Source organism: Bipolaris oryzae (assembly GCF_000523455.1).
Source record: "Bipolaris oryzae ATCC 44560 unplaced genomic scaffold scaffold_33, whole genome shotgun sequence".
In the NCBI taxonomy this organism is placed as follows: domain Eukaryota; kingdom Fungi; phylum Ascomycota; class Dothideomycetes; order Pleosporales; family Pleosporaceae; genus Bipolaris; species Bipolaris oryzae.
The window spans coordinates 1-18,850 of record NW_006911309.1 but is presented as its reverse complement, the minus strand read 5'-3'; the positions used below and the strand labels follow the sequence as shown (position 1 = coordinate 18,850).

General features: G+C 49.5%; 6 protein-coding genes across 6 annotated transcripts; 2 read left to right on the top strand and 4 right to left on the bottom strand.

The window, feature by feature from the left end:
* Nucleotides 1-1,520: 1,520 nt before the first annotated feature.
* On the bottom strand, nt 1,521-4,859 carry COCMIDRAFT_89776 (uncharacterized protein; the record flags this gene model as incomplete). Its single annotated transcript, XM_007687737.1, has 4 exons — nt 1,521-1,891; nt 2,028-2,149; nt 2,215-3,995; nt 4,050-4,859. The coding sequence occupies 4 exons, from the start codon at nt 4,857-4,859 to the stop codon at nt 1,521-1,523; spliced, it is 3,084 nt and encodes a 1,027-aa protein (XP_007685927.1).
* A 748-nt stretch (nt 4,860-5,607) lies between these two features.
* COCMIDRAFT_89764 (uncharacterized protein) lies at nt 5,608-6,459 on the top strand (the record flags this gene model as incomplete). The annotated part of the gene is made up of 1 exon (XM_007687736.1): nt 5,608-6,459. The coding sequence occupies one exon, from the start codon at nt 5,608-5,610 to the stop codon at nt 6,457-6,459; it is 852 nt and encodes a 283-aa protein (XP_007685926.1).
* A 289-nt stretch (nt 6,460-6,748) lies between these two features.
* Nucleotides 6,749-9,479, bottom strand: COCMIDRAFT_24543 (uncharacterized protein; the record flags this gene model as incomplete). The annotated part of the gene is made up of 5 exons (XM_007687720.1): nt 6,749-6,980; nt 7,192-7,557; nt 7,609-8,257; nt 8,374-8,630; nt 8,893-9,479. 5 exons carry the CDS (start codon nt 9,477-9,479, stop codon nt 6,749-6,751), a joined length of 2,091 nt encoding a protein of 696 aa, XP_007685910.1.
* Nucleotides 9,480-10,828: 1,349 nt separating this feature from the next.
* On the top strand, nt 10,829-12,081 carry COCMIDRAFT_89854 (uncharacterized protein; the record flags this gene model as incomplete). The annotated part of the gene is made up of 2 exons (XM_007687735.1): nt 10,829-11,314; nt 11,362-12,081. 2 exons carry the CDS (start codon nt 10,829-10,831, stop codon nt 12,079-12,081), a joined length of 1,206 nt encoding a protein of 401 aa, XP_007685925.1.
* A 1,942-nt stretch (nt 12,082-14,023) lies between these two features.
* COCMIDRAFT_89923 (uncharacterized protein) lies at nt 14,024-14,320 on the bottom strand (the record flags this gene model as incomplete). Its single annotated transcript, XM_007687734.1, has 1 exon — nt 14,024-14,320. A coding segment is annotated over one exon (297 nt), but the record flags the coding sequence as incomplete, so codon positions are not given.
* A 413-nt stretch (nt 14,321-14,733) lies between these two features.
* COCMIDRAFT_24541 (glycoside hydrolase family 28 protein) lies at nt 14,734-16,107 on the bottom strand (the record flags this gene model as incomplete). The annotated part of the gene is made up of 4 exons (XM_007687719.1): nt 14,734-14,753; nt 14,855-15,057; nt 15,137-15,360; nt 15,409-16,107. The coding sequence occupies 4 exons, from the start codon at nt 16,105-16,107 to the stop codon at nt 14,734-14,736; spliced, it is 1,146 nt and encodes a 381-aa protein (XP_007685909.1).
* Nucleotides 16,108-18,850: the final 2,743 nt, after the last annotated feature.

Genomic DNA, 18,850 nt, shown 5'->3' with positions numbered 1-18,850 from the left:
CCCCCCCCCCCCCCCCCCCCTCTCAGCTCTCAGCCCTCAGCCCTCAGCTCGCGAAAGAGGAACAAAGTGAGATAAGCGTAAGGTGGGTAAAAGAAAAAGCGGCTTGGACTGGGTATCTATGTGTGGGTGGTGGGTGGGTGGGTGGGTGTATGCACCATCATGCCCCGGTTGCGGTTTAACACCGATATTCCTACTCATTCCTTCGCGTCGGCTTTGGGCGGCTTGGCGAGAGCGTGATGGGCGGATTACGTGCGCGCATACATCCCACGTGAGGGGTGGGGTGGGGACGAGGCTGATCTTGTGAGGGAGGGTTACTTTGCGTGGGAGCGGGGAGAGAAGCTGGGTAGGTTCACCACTACTGTGTAACGTTCTGGGTATGTAGATTACGAGCTAGGGTTGGAAGCCGTATTGAGTGTTGTTGTTGTTGTTGTTGTTTTACAAGAAAGGGAGTGGATAGGGTTAGGATGATATACAACTGTCAGATATAGGGATAGAGTTTAGGTGATATAGCATTGTTTGTTTGACTTCTCCAAGTAGCCGTGTGCGAATAGAACTTAATTAAATATCGTGTATTGATGATATCTTCGAAACAACACTTTTCGCTTACCATCGGGATACCATCTCATCACACCTGCAATGCTGCAACTGTACCACTATGTTCAGTATTCCCATCTGAAGTGTACAGTTTTAGAAACAAAGACCTAGACAAGATTGACGTCCCTATTCCCAAAATACTCACAGTCAGACAACAACAACTAAGTAACATTTTTTTTTCACGTCTTCTCATCATACCAGTAGTATGGTTAGGAAGATAAATCACACGCTACTCCATCTTCATGTGAGAAGAGTAACCCCCCAATCAGCCTGATCATATATCCAGAACTTTATTGTCCATCAATCTGGACGTACGAATTCTTACATTTGCTTCACTCCGCAGCCACTCATCGGGTACCAAGCGAACGCACCAATACGCATCTTGAACCCTCAATGAGCACAATGAAAAACCAGAGTCTTCACCATGCAAAATTGACTGTTCTTGCTGCTAAGTCGTTGAACCACTAGTATGTACGCAGCAAAACAACCCCGTTCACACGCATACAGCAGACCCAGCGAAGACATTCAAGTCCAACACAATCACAACACCTCAAGCAAAAACACTCGCGGCTGCAAGAACAGTGGATCATATAATTTCGATTTCAAAGACACATAGCCGCCACAAGAACTCCCTCCATAATCTTTCATCAACAATATGCTAATTCACAAACGACTTATCCTACCTTTTTGTTTTCGTTGCTTCCTCCACCTTATACCATGAATTCGCCATCAATCACCCTTTCAACCGTCTATGCACCTTGAATCCAGAAAGAAAAGGGAGTCATACCTATCTGAGTAACACTACAGGTGCCCGGACTGGCGTATTAGTCTACATACGATATCCATGTTGAATGACGAGTTCCTGCCCGGTAATCACTTCAAGGCACTTCCCATGCCTGATAGGAAATGTTTAATCAAAGCAGCGCTTAGGCAGCACTTTCTCGCAATCGTTGTTGCTCGTCTTCGTTGAGCTGGTTAAATTCTTCAGCGAAACCCGGTGAGGTAGCAGCGCGTTTGAAGAATTCAACGAGGAAACTCTGTGTCTCGTCATCGCGTTGACGACCACCGCCGCCAGGCTCCTCAGCAGCAAATGCCATGAGCTGCTCTTTGCTAAAGCCACTGCCAAGGTCGATAAATGGGTTGGGCTCGTCTTCCCAGTCGCCATCGTCCGAGCCCTCCTCTGCGAGGTCTGCAGCTGCAGCTGCATCGAGATTTGCACCAGAGGCCGACTGGAGCTCTACAATGAGGACCTTGAGGATCTTGAGGGGCGCAGGTACTATTGTATACTTGTCAGGATCTGATTTCCTTGTCAGTGTGTGGACGGACCCGGGAGGGATTTGCGGCACTGAATTCTGCAATAGTGGCGCAACAGCCTACACACACTCTCCACAACATGACAACGTCTAAGAAGCAAAGGCACAAGAGATACTTACTAGCTTTGGCGCGACTCCTAGTCATGATACGGCCATCGGTGTTCGGGACCAAATCGCCCTGTACTTGGACCTGTGCAACACGAGGATCCTTCAGATCATATAGTTTTGAGAGGGCAATAACGCTAGAATGATAAAGTCAGTGACCATCCATAAAGCTTCCGGATGTAAAAATGATAACCTAACGTACTTTTGCCTAATCTCATCGTAGCCAGCAAAGTTGATCGAGTTCTCGAGCCACTTTGCAAGCACTACTTGCAGTCCATTCTTGCCGTCGATGTCTTGGCTAGCAAGGAAGTCCACTACCTCAGAGGCATGGTTCAAGCTCAAGCGTGCAAAGACAAGCGTCAGGCTCTGGATGAAATTCGCTTGGCTTGCTTGCGCCAGACGCACCGCAACACTCCGTAAGAGCTGTTCCAGGTAAGGGCCCAGTCGCTCGTGACCAGCCTTTTCTACTACTTCAGCAGCAAGAGCACCGACCTCGCCGGCAGCGTGGTCGCTGCATGATGACAACAGGCGCGAGACAATGATCAGAGCTACCTCCAGACCAGCCTTGCCGGTGTCGTCCCGCCATTCAAAGAGTTGGTGGTGATCGTGGGAGATGATGTTCTTAACAGCAATTGTAGCAGACTTGAGTAGTTCTTCGTCAGTGGATCCAAGAAGGAGCCTTGTGAGTTTCGGCATAGTTGTAGCAACGAAACCAGCAGGGAGCGGCTCAGGTCCATGTTCAGCAAGTACAGCAAGGAGGTCGGCAGCGAAGTTGCACAGAGCATTCTCTTCCGTCAAGCTACCAACATCAAAAGCTCCCGTGAGCGACGGAAGAACCCTTGCACAAAGCTGAATGTATGCATCGCCTCCCATGCGAGCAATGGTTTCTGTAACCTCTTCGAACGCTTCAATAACCAGCATGGTCAATTGGAAGTTGGAAGCTTGGTGGCTGGCCACTCGGAAGAGCATATCAAGGCCGTTATCCGTGATACAGATCCGGGTGTCGATGAGAATAGCGTCTCTCAGAGTCTCAACCAAAGTGATCATGATATCATCGCCGTCGTTGAGTTCTGACATGTCCTGTGCGGCAAGGTAATTACTAATCGCCAATATGATCGGGCTTTGTAGGGGCTGAGTAACTGAGTGTGGGAGTGCTTGGAGGTAGTGTTGTAGAGCTCGGATACAAGAAACCTGGACAACGTCGGACTCGTCGTTTGGAATGGCCTGCAGATTCGCCTCGAGGAAGGATGTAGCTAGCTGTTGAAGAGCATCTCCGGATGTTCTTGTCAGGCTTCCAGCGACCAGATAGCCTCGTGCTCGAAGGAACGCGTCAGGCTGCTGCATGGCATACCGGATGAAATCTACGTAGCCAGTCGCAGCCTCAGGACTGATTTGCTTGTCCACGTCCTGGAAGTCGCCTAGTAGTTGGTTGAGAACGTACAGGGCGGCCTCTTCTGCTTTCCAACCTTTTGACTCGGAGTAAAGCGCTCTGGTATAGGTTAACAAGCCATTGACCGTAGGCTCTGTCAGCCATTCGCCGAGCTTGATAACAAGGTCTCCACAAGCCGTTCGAGGTGTGTAGTTTGCTGTAACGCTAGTCTCCTCACTCAAGAAGATGTTGACATCGACATCCCACAGTCCCTCCTCTTCGGTAGTGATTTGTGCGTAAGCCACGGCCAGCTTCATGACCTGAGTAACCCAAGAATTCTCTGGTGCCTGGTTCTGAAGTTCCTGTTCGAGCTGACTGCGGACTGGTGGTGCACGAAGGCATGCTTGCATAAAGTCTAGCTCTTCAAGGATAAGGAAATCCAGAGTGTATGGCAATCCATCGGCGTCTTCTAGCCTGCTCTGGCGGTCTTCTTGTATGTACATGAGAGAGTATGCGGGTTCGAGTAGTGAAAGTTCCTGCCAGCATGCTTGGAAGAGAATAATACTTTGCGGTGAAAGAATAGCGGGGAAGATGGAGCGGATGCGCATGAGGACCTGTAGAATGGTTAGCATTGCGACGGGCGTTGGACTTCATTCTCCATAACTCACCTTGACCACCTGGAGCTTCAGAGCAATCTGGCCCTTATATAGCGTGGCATTAGGCGCATCTTGCTCTTCTTCTTCAATCGAAGGCGGGCCTGGTAACCTCGTGTTCAAGACACTGATGAAGAAAGGCATCCAGTCCTTGAGCACCTCGTCGGCAAAATTCTTGACCATGGCCTTGTGATCATCCATGACCATCTCGAGTATGTCGAAGCAGCCGTGGAAGACCTTGCATGCCAGCGCCCTCATTGTCGGCTTCCTCTGGTCGTTGGTAGCCACATCGTACAGGATCTTGATCATCTGCGGCGCCACGCTGAAAAAGGTGGTCTCGTTGAACGAGTCCTCAACCAGCTCGCCAAGCACCCTGAGGGCGCCGTGTAGTTGGCCCTCCGTCGCATTGGGTATCAGATTGAGCAGGTTTTCGAGCAGGTCGGGCCATTCGATGGGGTAGTCAGCGGCTGCGATCTTGCTGACGACGAGGCCTGCGGCGGCCTTGAGCTTGCGGTCGATCTGGTCGGACGTGGCGAGGGCGAGCAGCTGCTGTCGTAATATAGCCTTGTTCTCGTCTGTGATCAGGACCTGTCCCTTCCAGCCCTCGAGGCTGTCACTCCATCCCGCCAGGACGAGGTTCTTGAGATACAGCAGGGCAGCCTGGCGGATGTTGAGGGGCACGCTCTCATGGCAGGATATGCCAATCAGGCCCAGGGGAAGCTCTTGGTGGCCATAGAGCGAGAGCAGCTGCTGTTCAGCCTGTTTGCGCGTGTCCTCTTGGGCCGTCTGGGTTGCGGAAAGCAGCTGCACTAGTTGGTCCTCCATGGTCAAGGTCAACGTGGGGCATACGCGTACAGAGCTAGTCAGCACGTCTAGCGTTGCCCAACTCGGTTGGCGAGAGGAACTGTTTGGCGGGTGACGCGTTTGTTGTTGGTGTTTGCTGGGCGACTGAACCGGAGGAAAAAGAACGCGCTCGGGGATGCGGGGCAGCTCCGTGAACCTGTGTGTAGCGGGGTGGCCAAGCGGCTGCTGTGGCGGGAGAGTAATGTCTTGACGCCTTCACCACGAGCGCAAATTTGACGTAGCTGGATAGAGAAAACTACGATTGAGCATATGGATAAGGGCTGAATTGAGTGGTGGCGAGGTGGAAGACGACCAATGGCTTCACCTGCAGTGGCTCACTGCGCAGAAGGTCCGTCATGACACCTCCGGGGCGAGTAGAAACCAAGCACTTGATTTCTCCTTCTCCTTCTCTCAATCACCCAAGGCCAGGTATTACCTGCCACGCTGTTATCCCCAACAGTGCCAGGGGCTCTCGACACAGCATTCACACGACAGTCGCCATACCGATCAGCCACTGCACTACCAGCCACTGCCCGCCTATGCACGCCTATGCACGCCTATCGATAGCCTAGCGGCCTTGACACGCGACGAGACGCGTCTGCGTCATGCCCTTTGTCCACTATCCCCCCACTACAAGATATATGGGATGACAAGCCAGAACACCTGCTAGGTGCGCAACGCCCTGTCGAGTGGTGGTCACACTGCCTGTCCTGTTGTATCCAAGCCCGCCATGGCCCCAACCTATCTCGAGACCCTCAACCACTTCACCACCTTCCTCACAGCCTACACGCATACGCTTCTCTACCTACGCACCCTCTACCCGCGCGCCTCGTTCGTCCAATCACGCTTCCACAATGCCTCGGTCTACCAGTCACGGCATCCGCTCGTCTGCGAATGGATAGCCGACGCCATTGCCGCTGTGCGCGAGGAGCTCCTGAACGGCAGCGTTGCGAGGATTGCTATTGTAGTTTTCAGCTATGAGGGCGATCAAGAAAGTGCAAAGGGCAGTGCAAAGATAATGGAGCGATACATGTTCGATGTCAGTAGCTTTCCTGTCGTGGAAAAGGGAGATCGCAACATGGAAATTGAGTGGCAAGGAACAACACCTGACGTATCGGATAATGAGGACGAGGGTGGTATCTTGAAGCGAGGAAAAACAAAGGAATTGGATACGGATGTACATGTCAATCTCTCTGAGCAGTTTCGCGCAGCCCTGATTGCCCTCACCACACGCACATCCACGCTCGCTCCTCTACCGCCCAACTGTTCTTTCAATATTAGCATGGAGCTCAAAGATGAAGGTGACGTGGATCCACCAATTGGACACCCACAGCCGTGGATCCCAGTCCAACCCAGCCTACAGAAGACAGGCAGAACGGCGACCATCCGAGAAGAGTTGGAGGAAGAAGAGTTTGAGAGCGGCAGGCGGACAAGAAAGGAGGGTGGAGATTTGGGCGGTGCAAAAGTAACGCCCATACGCAGTGTGCAATCAGGCGTCTTTAGATTCGAGACTTGGATAGAAGAGGCAAAGGCAAAGTTGCAGGCTGATGGCACAAAAACGAGCTTTCCGAGCTCAACGTAAATGGAATCATGAAGTAATATGTTTCATTATGAAGTCTTTCTCTCATCATCTCGAAGTAGACTACCGTCTCTCAGTCGACTGTGTGCAAGTTTCTTTGCCAAAAACGTCACTAAAGATATCACGACCCGAATCACAGGTGATGCAATACCTAGTGTCTTTATGATAATGTGCAAGTGTTGAGAATTTATGCAATACAGGCCCAAATTCGAATAAACTATGCTGCTAATCGATATGCGAAATTTATCCCCTAATGCAAACAAAAGAAAACATTCCGTACCCGCCAACCGTGCTATCTCCTCGCATTTCCTTCAAGAGCTGCTCTGCGGCGCCTCTCCGCTAGCCGCGCCATCAAATCATTTAGCTCAACCGCATGTGCCCGCCGCGCTAGTTCCGTCGCCTGACGGAGCTCATCTATATTTGCCTGCAAGCGAGCTATATCGTATCCTGGTTGGACATGCCCAACCGCATCCGGAACGACACGATCGCGTAACAAATTCCGAAGGGCAGCGTAAGCTTGAGGTCTAACAATGCTGGTTAGGGAGATGATTCAGATGACAGCGCCGACACTGTGGTAAGAAAGGATGGTAGAACCGAAACTCATATGGTTGCCGTGGTGGAACAGCACCGTAGAAGTTAATGGGTTGAACAGGAAATATGGATGGATATGGAATTAGGTATTCCGGCTGCCCAAGACCAGGAGCGTGGAAGACGGGTGGGCGGGGATGTACGTACTGAGGTGCTGGTTGTGGTGGAAGTGGTTGTTGGATTGGAACCATAGGTCGCGGTGCACCCGCTTGACCAGCACGCGGAACACGGTGGAGCTGATCACCAACCATATGATAAGGAAATGCATGCGCCTCGGCTCGCACTCGACCTCTACGTGTCTCCTCTGCTTGCTTGACCTGGTCGGATACCTTGACCATAAGATCTGCATCTGAAAAGCCTGGGTTTTCAGCTCGGACTTTGGCCATAGCTTCGTCAGCTGCTCTTTTGACTTCCTGTTCATGACGTTCTTCGACATTTTCATGCAGAGGACACTTGCCTGCCTGGCCATCACCAAAGTGTCTATAGTCGGTCACGTTTTGAGAGCAAACGTAGCTGAAGCAGTGTCAGTACGTCTCTTGTCTAAAATTCCGAGCTTTTACTCACCACTGCAAATTCTTACAATGCGTGCACATCATCTTGTTACAGCCTTGTTCCTTGATAAACGGGTGCTTACACTTATTGCAGTGACGGATCAAAGCTGCCGACATGGCTTCTTCAACTATGTGTCTTAGCGTAATCTGACCGTCTTTTTTGAATTCGTCGCAAGTGAGTGGGATATGGGATTCCTTTTGGCAAAGGCGGCAGCTTGTCTTTCCACACTTGGCGTTTTGACAACGAAACTCCTTGTCGACTTCGACGGGTGGACACTCCATTCTGAAATCACAGAACGGACATTCAGAAAGAAAGTCCAAGCCTGCCGCTTTAAGGTCCTCCATCTGTTGCATGTGCTCTAGTCGTTCAAATGTCTTTTCGCTCAATACATCTTGTAATTGTCTGCGTAAGAAAGTTCCGTCGCAGTCATCGACCCCAAAGCATTTGGGTCTGCAACGCGATTGTCCCATTTGCGTTTCGATTTGTCGGCTTACGCAGTTTTTGCAATAAAAGTGCACCATGTCGCCACTGCAACCGACCATGCGGTTCAGAGGTACATCGTCGAAACAACATGCACACTCACCCATCAGGTTGTTCATCTGTGCGTCAAGTAGGTTGGCCTCTTCCGCCTGTTCTGCTTCCTGTATTTTGCGGCGTTTTGCTGGCAGTTGTTAGCCAGAGTATATAGCCTTGAACACCACACTAGGAACTAGACATTTGTGACGTTACTCCTAGGCATGATCTAATTGTTAGTTCGTTTCGTAAAAAAGAACTTACCAGCTTCAAACTCAATTTTCTTCTTTGCTGCGTGAAGCTCCTTGGGTAGTTGGCTGCCCTTCTCAATCAACATAAATTCAGTGCCGCGCTTGTTACGGGACTTGGTGATTTTGGTATATGGTCCAGCAATGAGTCCGTAGTCGCGCACTTGTTTCTCGATAATACCGTAAGCTTTGTAAAGTGTCTTTTTCTCTTGCAAAACGACCGTTATGTGTCGTACAGGTACGTTGGGGAATTCATCCTTGAGGAGCTCTATGCTGCAGAGTGTGTTGTCAGTATGACGAAGCAAAGAAGTAGCACTGCGCTATCAAAGCACTGCTTCTTCTCTTCAAGGCGCCAAATTTGCGCTGTTCCATGGCTAGAGTGCAGTGTCTACAGTGAGTATTTTATGATTCCATGTATTGCTACAAGAAGCACACTTGAAGTTCTGTCTAGAAGCAACGCCGCACTTCTTGAATCGGATTTTACACGTAGGTATGCATACTACTTGCACTACAGCAGCTGTGAATGGGTACTTACGCGTCGTGCTCATAACCGTAAACCTGTGGGTCACGCTCGCCCTTTTCATAGCCGCTCAACTCATGCTCGGGTTCGTCTTCTCGCTTTCTCTTCTTTTCGTTTGCTTCTTTTGGGTATGGCTCGCCTTCTAGGAGCTCGGCGATAAGATGCTCGCATCGGGCCGTTGTTCGCGTGGCATCGGTTGTCTTCTCCTTGATAAGCTTGAGCACATACTCCACCGAAATGTCCGGCAATACGCTGAGAACCATTTGCAGGCAGGCAGTCTCGGTAAGTATACGGCTATGTGCATTCTGGTCAGAAGCTTGGCCGTCGGGCTGCAGTATATTGCCCTGTAACCCGACGGGATCTGACGGCGGAACATCAATATCTGGGATAGCGGTCAAGTCAATCGTATCGGGATCAATGACTGGTACGCCTCCACGGGGTTCTGGAATATTTCCGTCAATGTGCAGGTTGTTCTGCGCGGGCCCTGCTGCCGGTCCTGCAATGAGATCCTCCAACTCCTGCTTTGCGTGGTCCTCATCTTCTGTTTCACTATCAGAGAGAACGACAATTTCTCGACTCACGCGAAACCCAGGTGGAGCCATTGAAATCTCAAAATCTCAAGGGAGTCTAGTTTTTTCCGCATATATGAGAGATCGGGTGATGTGGTGGTGGATCCAAAGGCTGGGCTCGCAACGTGTAGTTACCAGAGCAGTGCTCAGATTGAGCGACAGCGAATCCGTGCGTAGGGTCTCAGGAGAGGACCAAGTGATAGACATTAATATGTACTTATTTACGTGGTCTGGTGAAGGGAAATGAGCGCGAGGGGCATGTGTGCGTAGCGTTTACGTGAACAAGACCAGTTCAACTTCACTTGGAGACAGCCTTGTCGGGCACCTTCGTCAGGCAACCTACCGACCCTCAGCGTCTTCCACCGCCAATGCGCAGTGAATGTGAAGAAGAAAAGAAAATGAAAAGAGTGAGCGCAAGGTTCGGGTTGAGATGCAGTGTGCAGTGGTGCGAATATTCTAGATGTAAGCTGGCCTGGGGTCGGGGGGGGGGGCTATCGCGGAAGGGACAGCGGAGCGGGCAATGGTACCACCGAAAGGTAAGTTAAAGCAACAGCGACGTGCCACGACAGCACACTTGAATGCACGGCTATTACAGCACAGCCAGTACTCAGCAGAACCGACCGAGCATATCGACTTTGAGCAATGATACAACGGTGATGGTCAAAAGACGGTGGTTTTGCCCTGGCGATGGCGCGGTTGGTCTGAGGCTGGCACCGCAGGCTAGCGAGGCTGAACTGCCGCTAAGTAATGACGAGGCGTTGTCACAAGCCTGCCCTCGCGTTGTACTGGACCGATAAGAAGCAATGTTGGTGACCACCAGTCATGGCCATGATCGTGGTAAATAAACAATGAGTGCAGACACTAACCCGTAACTCTCAGTGAGCAGGCGACCGGCTTCATGCAAGATCCGATGCTACTCGCGAATCGGACGGCTGCACATGACCCATGGCAAGCAGTGGCATCCGAACTCGCTTTGCCACGGCATACAACGGGCCGCCCAACGTCACGTACCCGTCCGAGTGCCTTTGTTGGAATCTGGGGTTGGCCATAAGTTTGCACGGAGAACCAAGGCGGAATGGAGCCACGGGGACGCGGGGTGTTCTGGACTAAACAGAGACCCACCGACGACGAGTTCCTTTTCCTGCTTAGCACTCCGTCATTTGATACCGACATAGCCAATCTGTAGCATCCGGGGGCCCACTGCTTACTCCGTACGGTATCGTCCTTGCTTCGAACGTGCATGGGAACTGGGCCGAGCGCATGCCTACGACGCCCTACGACAGCTTGACAAGTAGTGTAGTCACCGGAAGCTGGACGAGCAAAAGTTATAAAGAACAAGGCCGTGTCGCAACTCGGTCCTTTTGCAAAACAATATAGCAATCATGGCCATCACCGATAACCTCCCCAAAGGCGACTCTCCCTCCCTGGCCCTCGTCCACCCTACTGATACGGAGAAGTTGATCCAATTCAAACTCAACGCGGAGGAATGGTGCGGTGCTCTCAAGCTGCCAGCCTATCTCCGCCGTGAAGATGTCCTCGCGGCGACTGAGATGACGCGTGATGGTGGCATCTCGTACTGGATCCTAGTCGACACTTCATTGCCCAACAATCCGCTAGATCCACAGTCCCGGACCAGGTTGCCGCTGGCGAGTTGTGAAACATACCGAAAGAAGGCGTGGGTATGGCAAGACGGCACGCTCAAGGAAGTCATCTGTCACGGCGTCGGAAGCGTGTTCTGCGCCAACCACCTGCGAAAGCGTGGTTATGCACAGAGGATGATGACAGAGCTGGGTGAGATATTGAAAACATATCAGACAAAGGACGGCACAGAGTGCTTATTCTCGGTACTATATTCGGATATCGGAAAGGTGAGTACTTGTTGCTATGCAAACTCGTCAGCAACTAACGACGGTAGAAATTCTACAACACCTTCGGTTGGGAGCCCTTCTCAGCATCGCACGTCTCTATTCCCGGTACCGTTAGCCAAGACACGAGCAGGCTGCCCACAGCGCGACCGCTCTATGCACAAGATCTGCAAGACCTGTGCGAGACTGACGTGGCTCTTGTCCGCCGAGAGCTAGAGTCGCGGCCAAAAGGAAGTAACACAGCCGTCGCTCTGATTCCCAATATCGAGACGATACGCTGGCACCATGCGCGCGAAGAATTTGTGGGGAATGAGCTTCATAGCAAGAGGCCTCAAATCAAGGGCGCCATTGTGGGTACGGAAAAAGGAAAACGCGTATGGTGCTACTGGACGCGCATGTGGTATAATCAGGACCCGGCAGACACAAAGGGCAACACGCTGTACATTCTGCGATTGGTGATTGAAGATGGTGGTTGGGAGGGTTCGTCGAGCCAAGCCAACGGTACAGGTCAAGACCATAGACACGAAGATGCCGTTGCGGCCTTGCTGGCCATGGCGCAGCGAGAGGCAGAGGAGTGGAAGATGGAGAAAGTAGAGATGTGGGCGCCTTCACCCACGGCGCTTGCAGCTGCGAGGAAACTGCATCCAAGTGCCAGTGTCGTTCACAGGGACGTGGATAGTATCCCAAGCCTGAGGTGGTATCTGGAGCACGAAGGCCCGGTAGCGGATAAGATCGACTGGGTGGCCAACGAGAAATACGCGTGGTGCTGAACCATGCACGTCGCAGCATAGACTGGGTGCGCAAGCACAGCAAGCAGACGTTGTCCATAGAGTCCATATTGTAATTTTTCCGCCTGTCCTTTTGCGCTTGTATTCCATCGCCATGTCATGCGTTCCTTCCTCAATGAACCGGCCAGGCCAGCACCATCAATGAAAAAACAAAAAGCCTGTCAGATTGCCATCAACGTCCTGCTTTCCGGTGTGACCGAAGTACACAGCCAGTCAGCTGAAGATCATCGCCACGCTTGCCGAAGCAAATCGTAAACAAGGCCTCACTCCGGGACATCGAGGCTCTCAGTCATCAACCAGGTTGGAGATTCTGTGGCTACTTAGAGTAACTCAGAAGGAGAAGCATACTATTAGAAATGATTCTATGAAGTCTGGTGTCGGTCGTTAGCAAGGACTGCTGTTGAGTGTAGGGGGTATGCTGGGGAATACGAACATGGTCTGAAGATTTCCTGAGGGGACGGGCAAAGCGCTCTATTTAACCCTTCTGCACATGGACCGTGCGCGACAGAAAGAAAAAGCATCACGTGACTGTGCCCACCAAAGTCCCGTGCACGTGAAATCTCTGTCGCGAAATTTTTTTCTTTTCGCCAGACCCGCAGTTTGGCCGGCCTTTGCCGTGGTTTCTTCTCCCCGTATGTGGGTGCTGCGTATGGTAATGCTCGCCGCGATGATACGCTCGAGCCTGCCTTGCTCCGATATATTGTGGAATGTTTATATGTATGATGATATATTGGTACGAGACTCGAGTGTGTAAAAGCTTGGGTGTATGCGCGCACTGCAAATCGTCTTTGATTGAGTGTGGAATTTTCTCGCCTGCTCAACTTGTCCCGTGACATTTCTCTGAATACTACTATAGCACAACACCAGGCAACTCTGTGCATAGCGTACCTTTGCCCATTTCTTCCGCCGACAATGTGTATCGTAGGCCGAGCACGGTGGATATCCTCATTGGTTTGACCCACTAACTACTTTGTTTGTAATGCGCAGATTTTTTTTCTCGAGGTGAGCACGGAGCAAAGAACATGCTAGTATTGGAAAGCATCGTAGGCCGTGTGCGTATTTGTTGGCACACGATACATGGCTACCAAGGTCAGTAACCATGGTTGGCAAGGTCTCAGCCCAAGAACTGTGACACGGTTTCTCACTGCTTAACTCTACCGAAGCTCCGCGTGCAGGTTTTCAAGGTGTTTTACCCTAACACTGAACAAGCAGCCCGAAGCGTTTGGATAGTGTGATTGAAATTTTGCTGTAGTCTGGTATAGTGTTGTGCGATAGGAAGCACTATACAAAAGCTGCTACATAATCATTCTGGGCATCAGAGCCTTGAAACTCGCGGCTTCAAAGTTGGGTTTAACAAAAAAAAGCGTCCAGGAAAAGACACCTAACTGACTAGACCATCTGCTACTCGAGATATGCAAGGGGGTGCACTCAGGTCTCATTACTCGAGAGGACTCACATGACGTTCTCAATATCCCAAGCCATGGTGAGAGTTGATAACGCAGTTAGCAGTCATAGGAATGAATATGTAGAGTTACTGGAGTAGCTGAAGCAACGACTATATACATAGATCACAATATATGTCGTTCCTAAGTCGTAGGTAATAAAGTTTACTCGTGCAGGGTTAATCGCTGCGGTGCGATTCGAGCGATACTCTTCAGCTTAGACAGTATTTAATGACTGCACAAGATTGTTATACTTCGCCGCCTTCGTACGGATTTCATTGTGTCGCTCAAAACTAACTCTCGTTGCGCATTCCGTAAGTTGCTACTCCTATACAAATTTTCCTTGGTGATAAGTTTATATAAACAAAGACATAAAACAATATAGTTTCCCGCTAGTGCTACATATAGGTGTATACAATATAGGTTGGTGGAGTATAAGAAGCTGGTTCCTGATACTATGTTGGCTTGGATGAGGTTGGAGGTTAGCCATTGCTGATGTTTTCCTTAATATGTAAGACGTCGACATAAACACCTTTTTCGAGTTCTTTGTCAAAGGCTATCGTGGGAGGTTTACTAGATCGTCGAGTGTGAAGTCCAGATTCCCAAGAGTGAAACGAACCGAGTTGTCGATACCGCTCAGAAGATTCTCGAGTACGAAATCTTCGGATGCTCGCTGCACCAGTGTAAGTAACACAGATACCATAGGCTTCCAGGCTGTTTTCTTGATCTCTCTGGGAAGGTTTCGATATGTAGAAGCTGAGGACCTTGGAAAGCTGACGATTTTACGAGCAGTCTCTACGAAACGGCCGTGTCGTTCTCCCTCCTGGATATGCACAGTTGTGTCGACTTCAAGCTCTCTTAACTGCAGATTTGAATTTATCCTGTATTTTAAGGCCAGGTTCTCGATAGTCGCCTTCTTCTCATCTTCGTCGAGGATTTTAAGGCGTTGCACATGTAGACATAAAAGATATTAGTTAAAGTAATTAAGACGAATCCTCAAGGACTAACCTTAGGTTCGGACGAGACTGTATACTCTATGCACGTGAATATGACTGCCCTGACCGGAGGGACCCCCGAGGGTTTTTCTCTAGTCCAGAGTATCGTAATAGGTGCCGACTCGCTTGTAAACCACGTTACTAGTAGTTAATCAAGAACTTGACTAAGAGAAGCTAAGGAAGTTTCAAACGTTTATTTACTTGTCTATCTCTCTTCCTAAAAATAGGAATAACTGTCATCTTAATTTTATTACTTGGCAGCAGCACACACTCCAGCCGGTACAGCAGACGGCTGGCCTACGCATGCGAACTGCTTACCGCCGGTGACGCTGACACTAGAGCCCCAGGTCCATCCGGTGCAGTTCGCGCACGCAATGGCAACGTTGGTTCCACTTGCGGCTACCGAACCTCCACCAATGATATTATCGATAGTGAGACCGGTGATAGGAACACCCGCGCCAGGTGCATGGGTCTTTGAGAGATCTCCGCCGTCATAATTCTGCTCGATGAGAATACCATAGCTAGGAATCAGTCAGTTTGAAGTCGCTATAGGATCGACTAAAGGGAAAGTTCGCCAGTAAGATTGAGTGCAGGACTTACCGAGAAATTCCTTGTAAAGTAATACCGCTGTAAGTCACCTGATCGATCGTGCCCTTGCCATCGAAGAATGACTTCACGCGAATGCCATTTGCGGAGTTTTTGACGGTAGTGCTGAGGAACTTGACGTTGCTGACTGTATTGCTGGTAGTTGTACTACCGTGACCCACGGAGCCAACAGAGAGACCGTGACCACCAGTGCACTGTCCATTCTGGAAAGTGATGCCCTATGCATTCTGTCAGCCGCTGCGTCATAGACTAAGTCCGTAACTTACCGTCCCAGAGTTGATAGCCACGCAGTCATCCTGATTGAGCACTACGGCTTGATCAATAAGAATATTCGTGCTAGAGCCAATGTCGAAGCCATCAGTATTGTGGGCCGCCTGGCTAGCCGGCAGACTATCACTGGCCGAGTTGTCGATAGTCATGCCAGTGATTGAAAGCCCATTGCAGCCGTTGATGCTTACAGCTTGAACCGGCGTGTTCAAGAGGTAGAGATTGTTGATCTGAGACTTTCCAAGGAGGTTATGGGCAGACAGAAACTTTGGCTTAGGGGTTGGTCCGTTGCTGCCTTGCCCGTCCCAATACTGTGTGCCCTGACCGTCGAGCTTGGCGCCCGCAGAGCCAGTGACAATGATGTTGTTACCACCGATACTAAGCAGAGGCCCAGCAAAACCCTTCTGAACGCCCCAAGTTGAGGTCCCCACAAAATTGACAGATGTGCCGTCAGCCAGTTTAGAGAGATCCAGAGTCTTGCCGGCAGGAACATTGACAGCATTCAGGGTGACGGAGGAACATGTCGGCAACTGGCTAGCCACAGCGGCGGGGTCTATGGTACCAGAGAAGCTGCAGGGGCTTGCACGCTTATAAATCGCAGCATTGGAGTGGGATTCCGAGCTGGCTTCTGTTGCAGGCGCCGCGTTCGCGAATGTGGCGAGAACGGAGAGAAGAACACTGAGGTTTATAGCAGACATTGTGCTGTTTGGTGATAGTTGGTCCCAATGAGGTTTGTGAAATTGTGCTGGGGCTGGTGATAGTTGGAATGAGTTATGTCTGTCTGCTTCGCACTACCTTTATATCAACTTCGACGGAGTCACCCATGCACAACATCCAGAGCACATTCGTCTGAATGTCTTCCCGACCTCAGCTCGCCAATGAAAGAAAGGCCTCAAGGAAACACCGAGCTCATTGAAATGACACCGGCTCTTGTACAAGAAAGGAATGTTTTGATCATAAGCTTCGCGAGAACTAGGTAATCCTGGTGTTCCTGTTAGTCAAAGGAGAGCCATGCTCACCAATTTAGTGATATTCTGATTAACATCATCCATCTGTCGACGCAATCCTGCTTCTTTGAACCTTAGCCGGTTTCCCTAGGAAACTAGCTTCTTGATAGTCTCTCACGCTTGCATGTCTCTGTTGCACTTGTCCATACTCCTAAGGTAGGATCATAACGTACTGATTATTCTTACTTAACTTCTTGTCTAACTGATTATCTCTATACTATAGCCTCACGTCCCGACAGGTTGTGGTGTGACCTGCCATTCTTTTCTGAAAAACAATACTCTGATAAGCTTTACGCCAAACATATAATCCAATTTAAGCCATAACCTCACGAAACACTTGCTAGCTATCTGTCCCCTCAATCATCGGGTGACAACCAGACAGTCTTTTCGCCTGATCCATTTTATTCCTTATTACGTGTCTACATCTGACACCATCATCCCCACATCTAGGTCCTGTCTTACACACTACTAGGATTAAAACAGATTAAAGTAGAACCATAAAGGCGACTGCCGTAACTAATAAAAATAGACTCGTAGTGTTTTGAAATAGTGCCGTGATTACGAAATACTATACGCGGTGGCGCAACTAGCATAAATGTAACAGCACAGCCCTCCCAGGAGCCCTAGCGGTCGAGATTTGAATAAAGTACGAGTCGGACCCAGATGTTACGATTCAACGAATAAGCCATCCTAAAAGAATAGTATACTAACCACCATACGTTAAAGATTATTGACCACCCGTATACAATTTATTTATCGCCCTTGTAAGCTGGGGGTCGGTATTAGTGTAATACTATCTATAATTTAGGCCTTATTCTCTCTCTTTTACTTCTATTTTAAGACATAGGATCAAATAAAAAGAAGAAGAAAGGTAAGAAAGAGAAAAAGAAGAGATAGGAGGAGAGGTAGAGAGGCGTATTTTCTCTCTTTCTCGTTTTCTTTTCTACTTTATTAACATAAGACAGCATAAATTTCTATTATAGTCTACGCTAAGTAGGGGGGCCTGCTTATAAAGGTGATAAATAAGTTTTATAGCGGTGTTTAATAACATTTACCCTCCTATATTGATTATGCCTACCCCACAATTCTGCCTAACCCCAGCGGGTTCTAGGCCAGCCTCCTGTACGGCTATGCATTATAAATATGCTTGGCGAGCAGCCAGACCATCCGGCTATCCGTCTTGGAATAGTAAGCCGTGATAGGAAGAGGCTAAGTCCCCAGACGTCGGATCGTGCAACTCTAAAACTTGGACACGAACTACAGTCCACAGTCGGAGATTGCCGTCCTAGGTAAACTATGAATCTTTTAGACGGGCTCGGCAAAGAGCGGCGCCGCTTCTTCCGCGTCCAAGGTGTCTTACCTTGGTTAGGTGGTCCACAGCGACCAGAACTATAGGTCTTACTAAGAGCGCTTAGATATCAGCGGCAACTTAAGGGCTCCTTATCTAGCTTCTTAAGGAGTAGTCGTCACTCCACAAGTGTAGTAGTTCCTGATCCAGTGTCTCCCACAGTTCAGGATATTAGGCCAACAATGCTCGCACAGCAGCGCCTCGTACGAGCAGGCTCTGCCCATCTACCCAGGGGCAGGGGTTTCGTAGTACATCTACAGCAGCTCCGTATATAAAGCAGAACCGTTTGGGACATACAGCTAGTCTTAGTAGTGTAGGCACCGGTCCTACTCAACGCACTCATCTAGAATAATACTCCTATGGCGGTTCTAGTAGTAGCGGAGAACGTACTACATCGAGGCCAATTCGAGACCAGACTAGCAGGACTATTAGTTTAGGCGAAACAGAAGCGAAATTTCTCTTTATAACACAGACAGACAGTGTAGTCCTCACGGAACTATATTGTCTTCTTTTAACTCGTTAGCAGCGATGTTATAGGTAACAGAAAGGATTCTCCCTTGAATAGTGGGACGAGAGACCCAAGGCCAGTCAATGTACGCGTCAGGACGTAATGGCCATGACTAAGCCCAAGAGTTACGTAATATAACATCCTGCGAAGGCTTGTAAACACAACCACTCTATTTTTAGTATATATAATAGCTCAGCAAGTAAGCTCGTTTTACAATCAGACCAGGGCTACAAAACAAGCCAAAGTATCCATAAAAGTCTCCTGATCATAGATAAAAATATCATTAAATAAGTTTATATTAATCTTTAATAAATGACATATTGTCTGAAGAAAATCGTGTTGGTAAGAGAGACAGGCCTGGCTAAAACTAAGCCGCGTGTTACAAGTAACAAGAAGGATTCTCTCCTTAACAAATAACGAGATAGCTGAAGGCCTATAGACGTCCACGTTAGAAGGTAATAATCGTCGTAGGGCGAGGATCACGTGACTTAGTATCTCGCTAAGAGGTGACATCTCGCCAAGAGGGCAGATGCTATAACACTAGGAGATACTAGGATATCTTAAATATCTTAAGATAC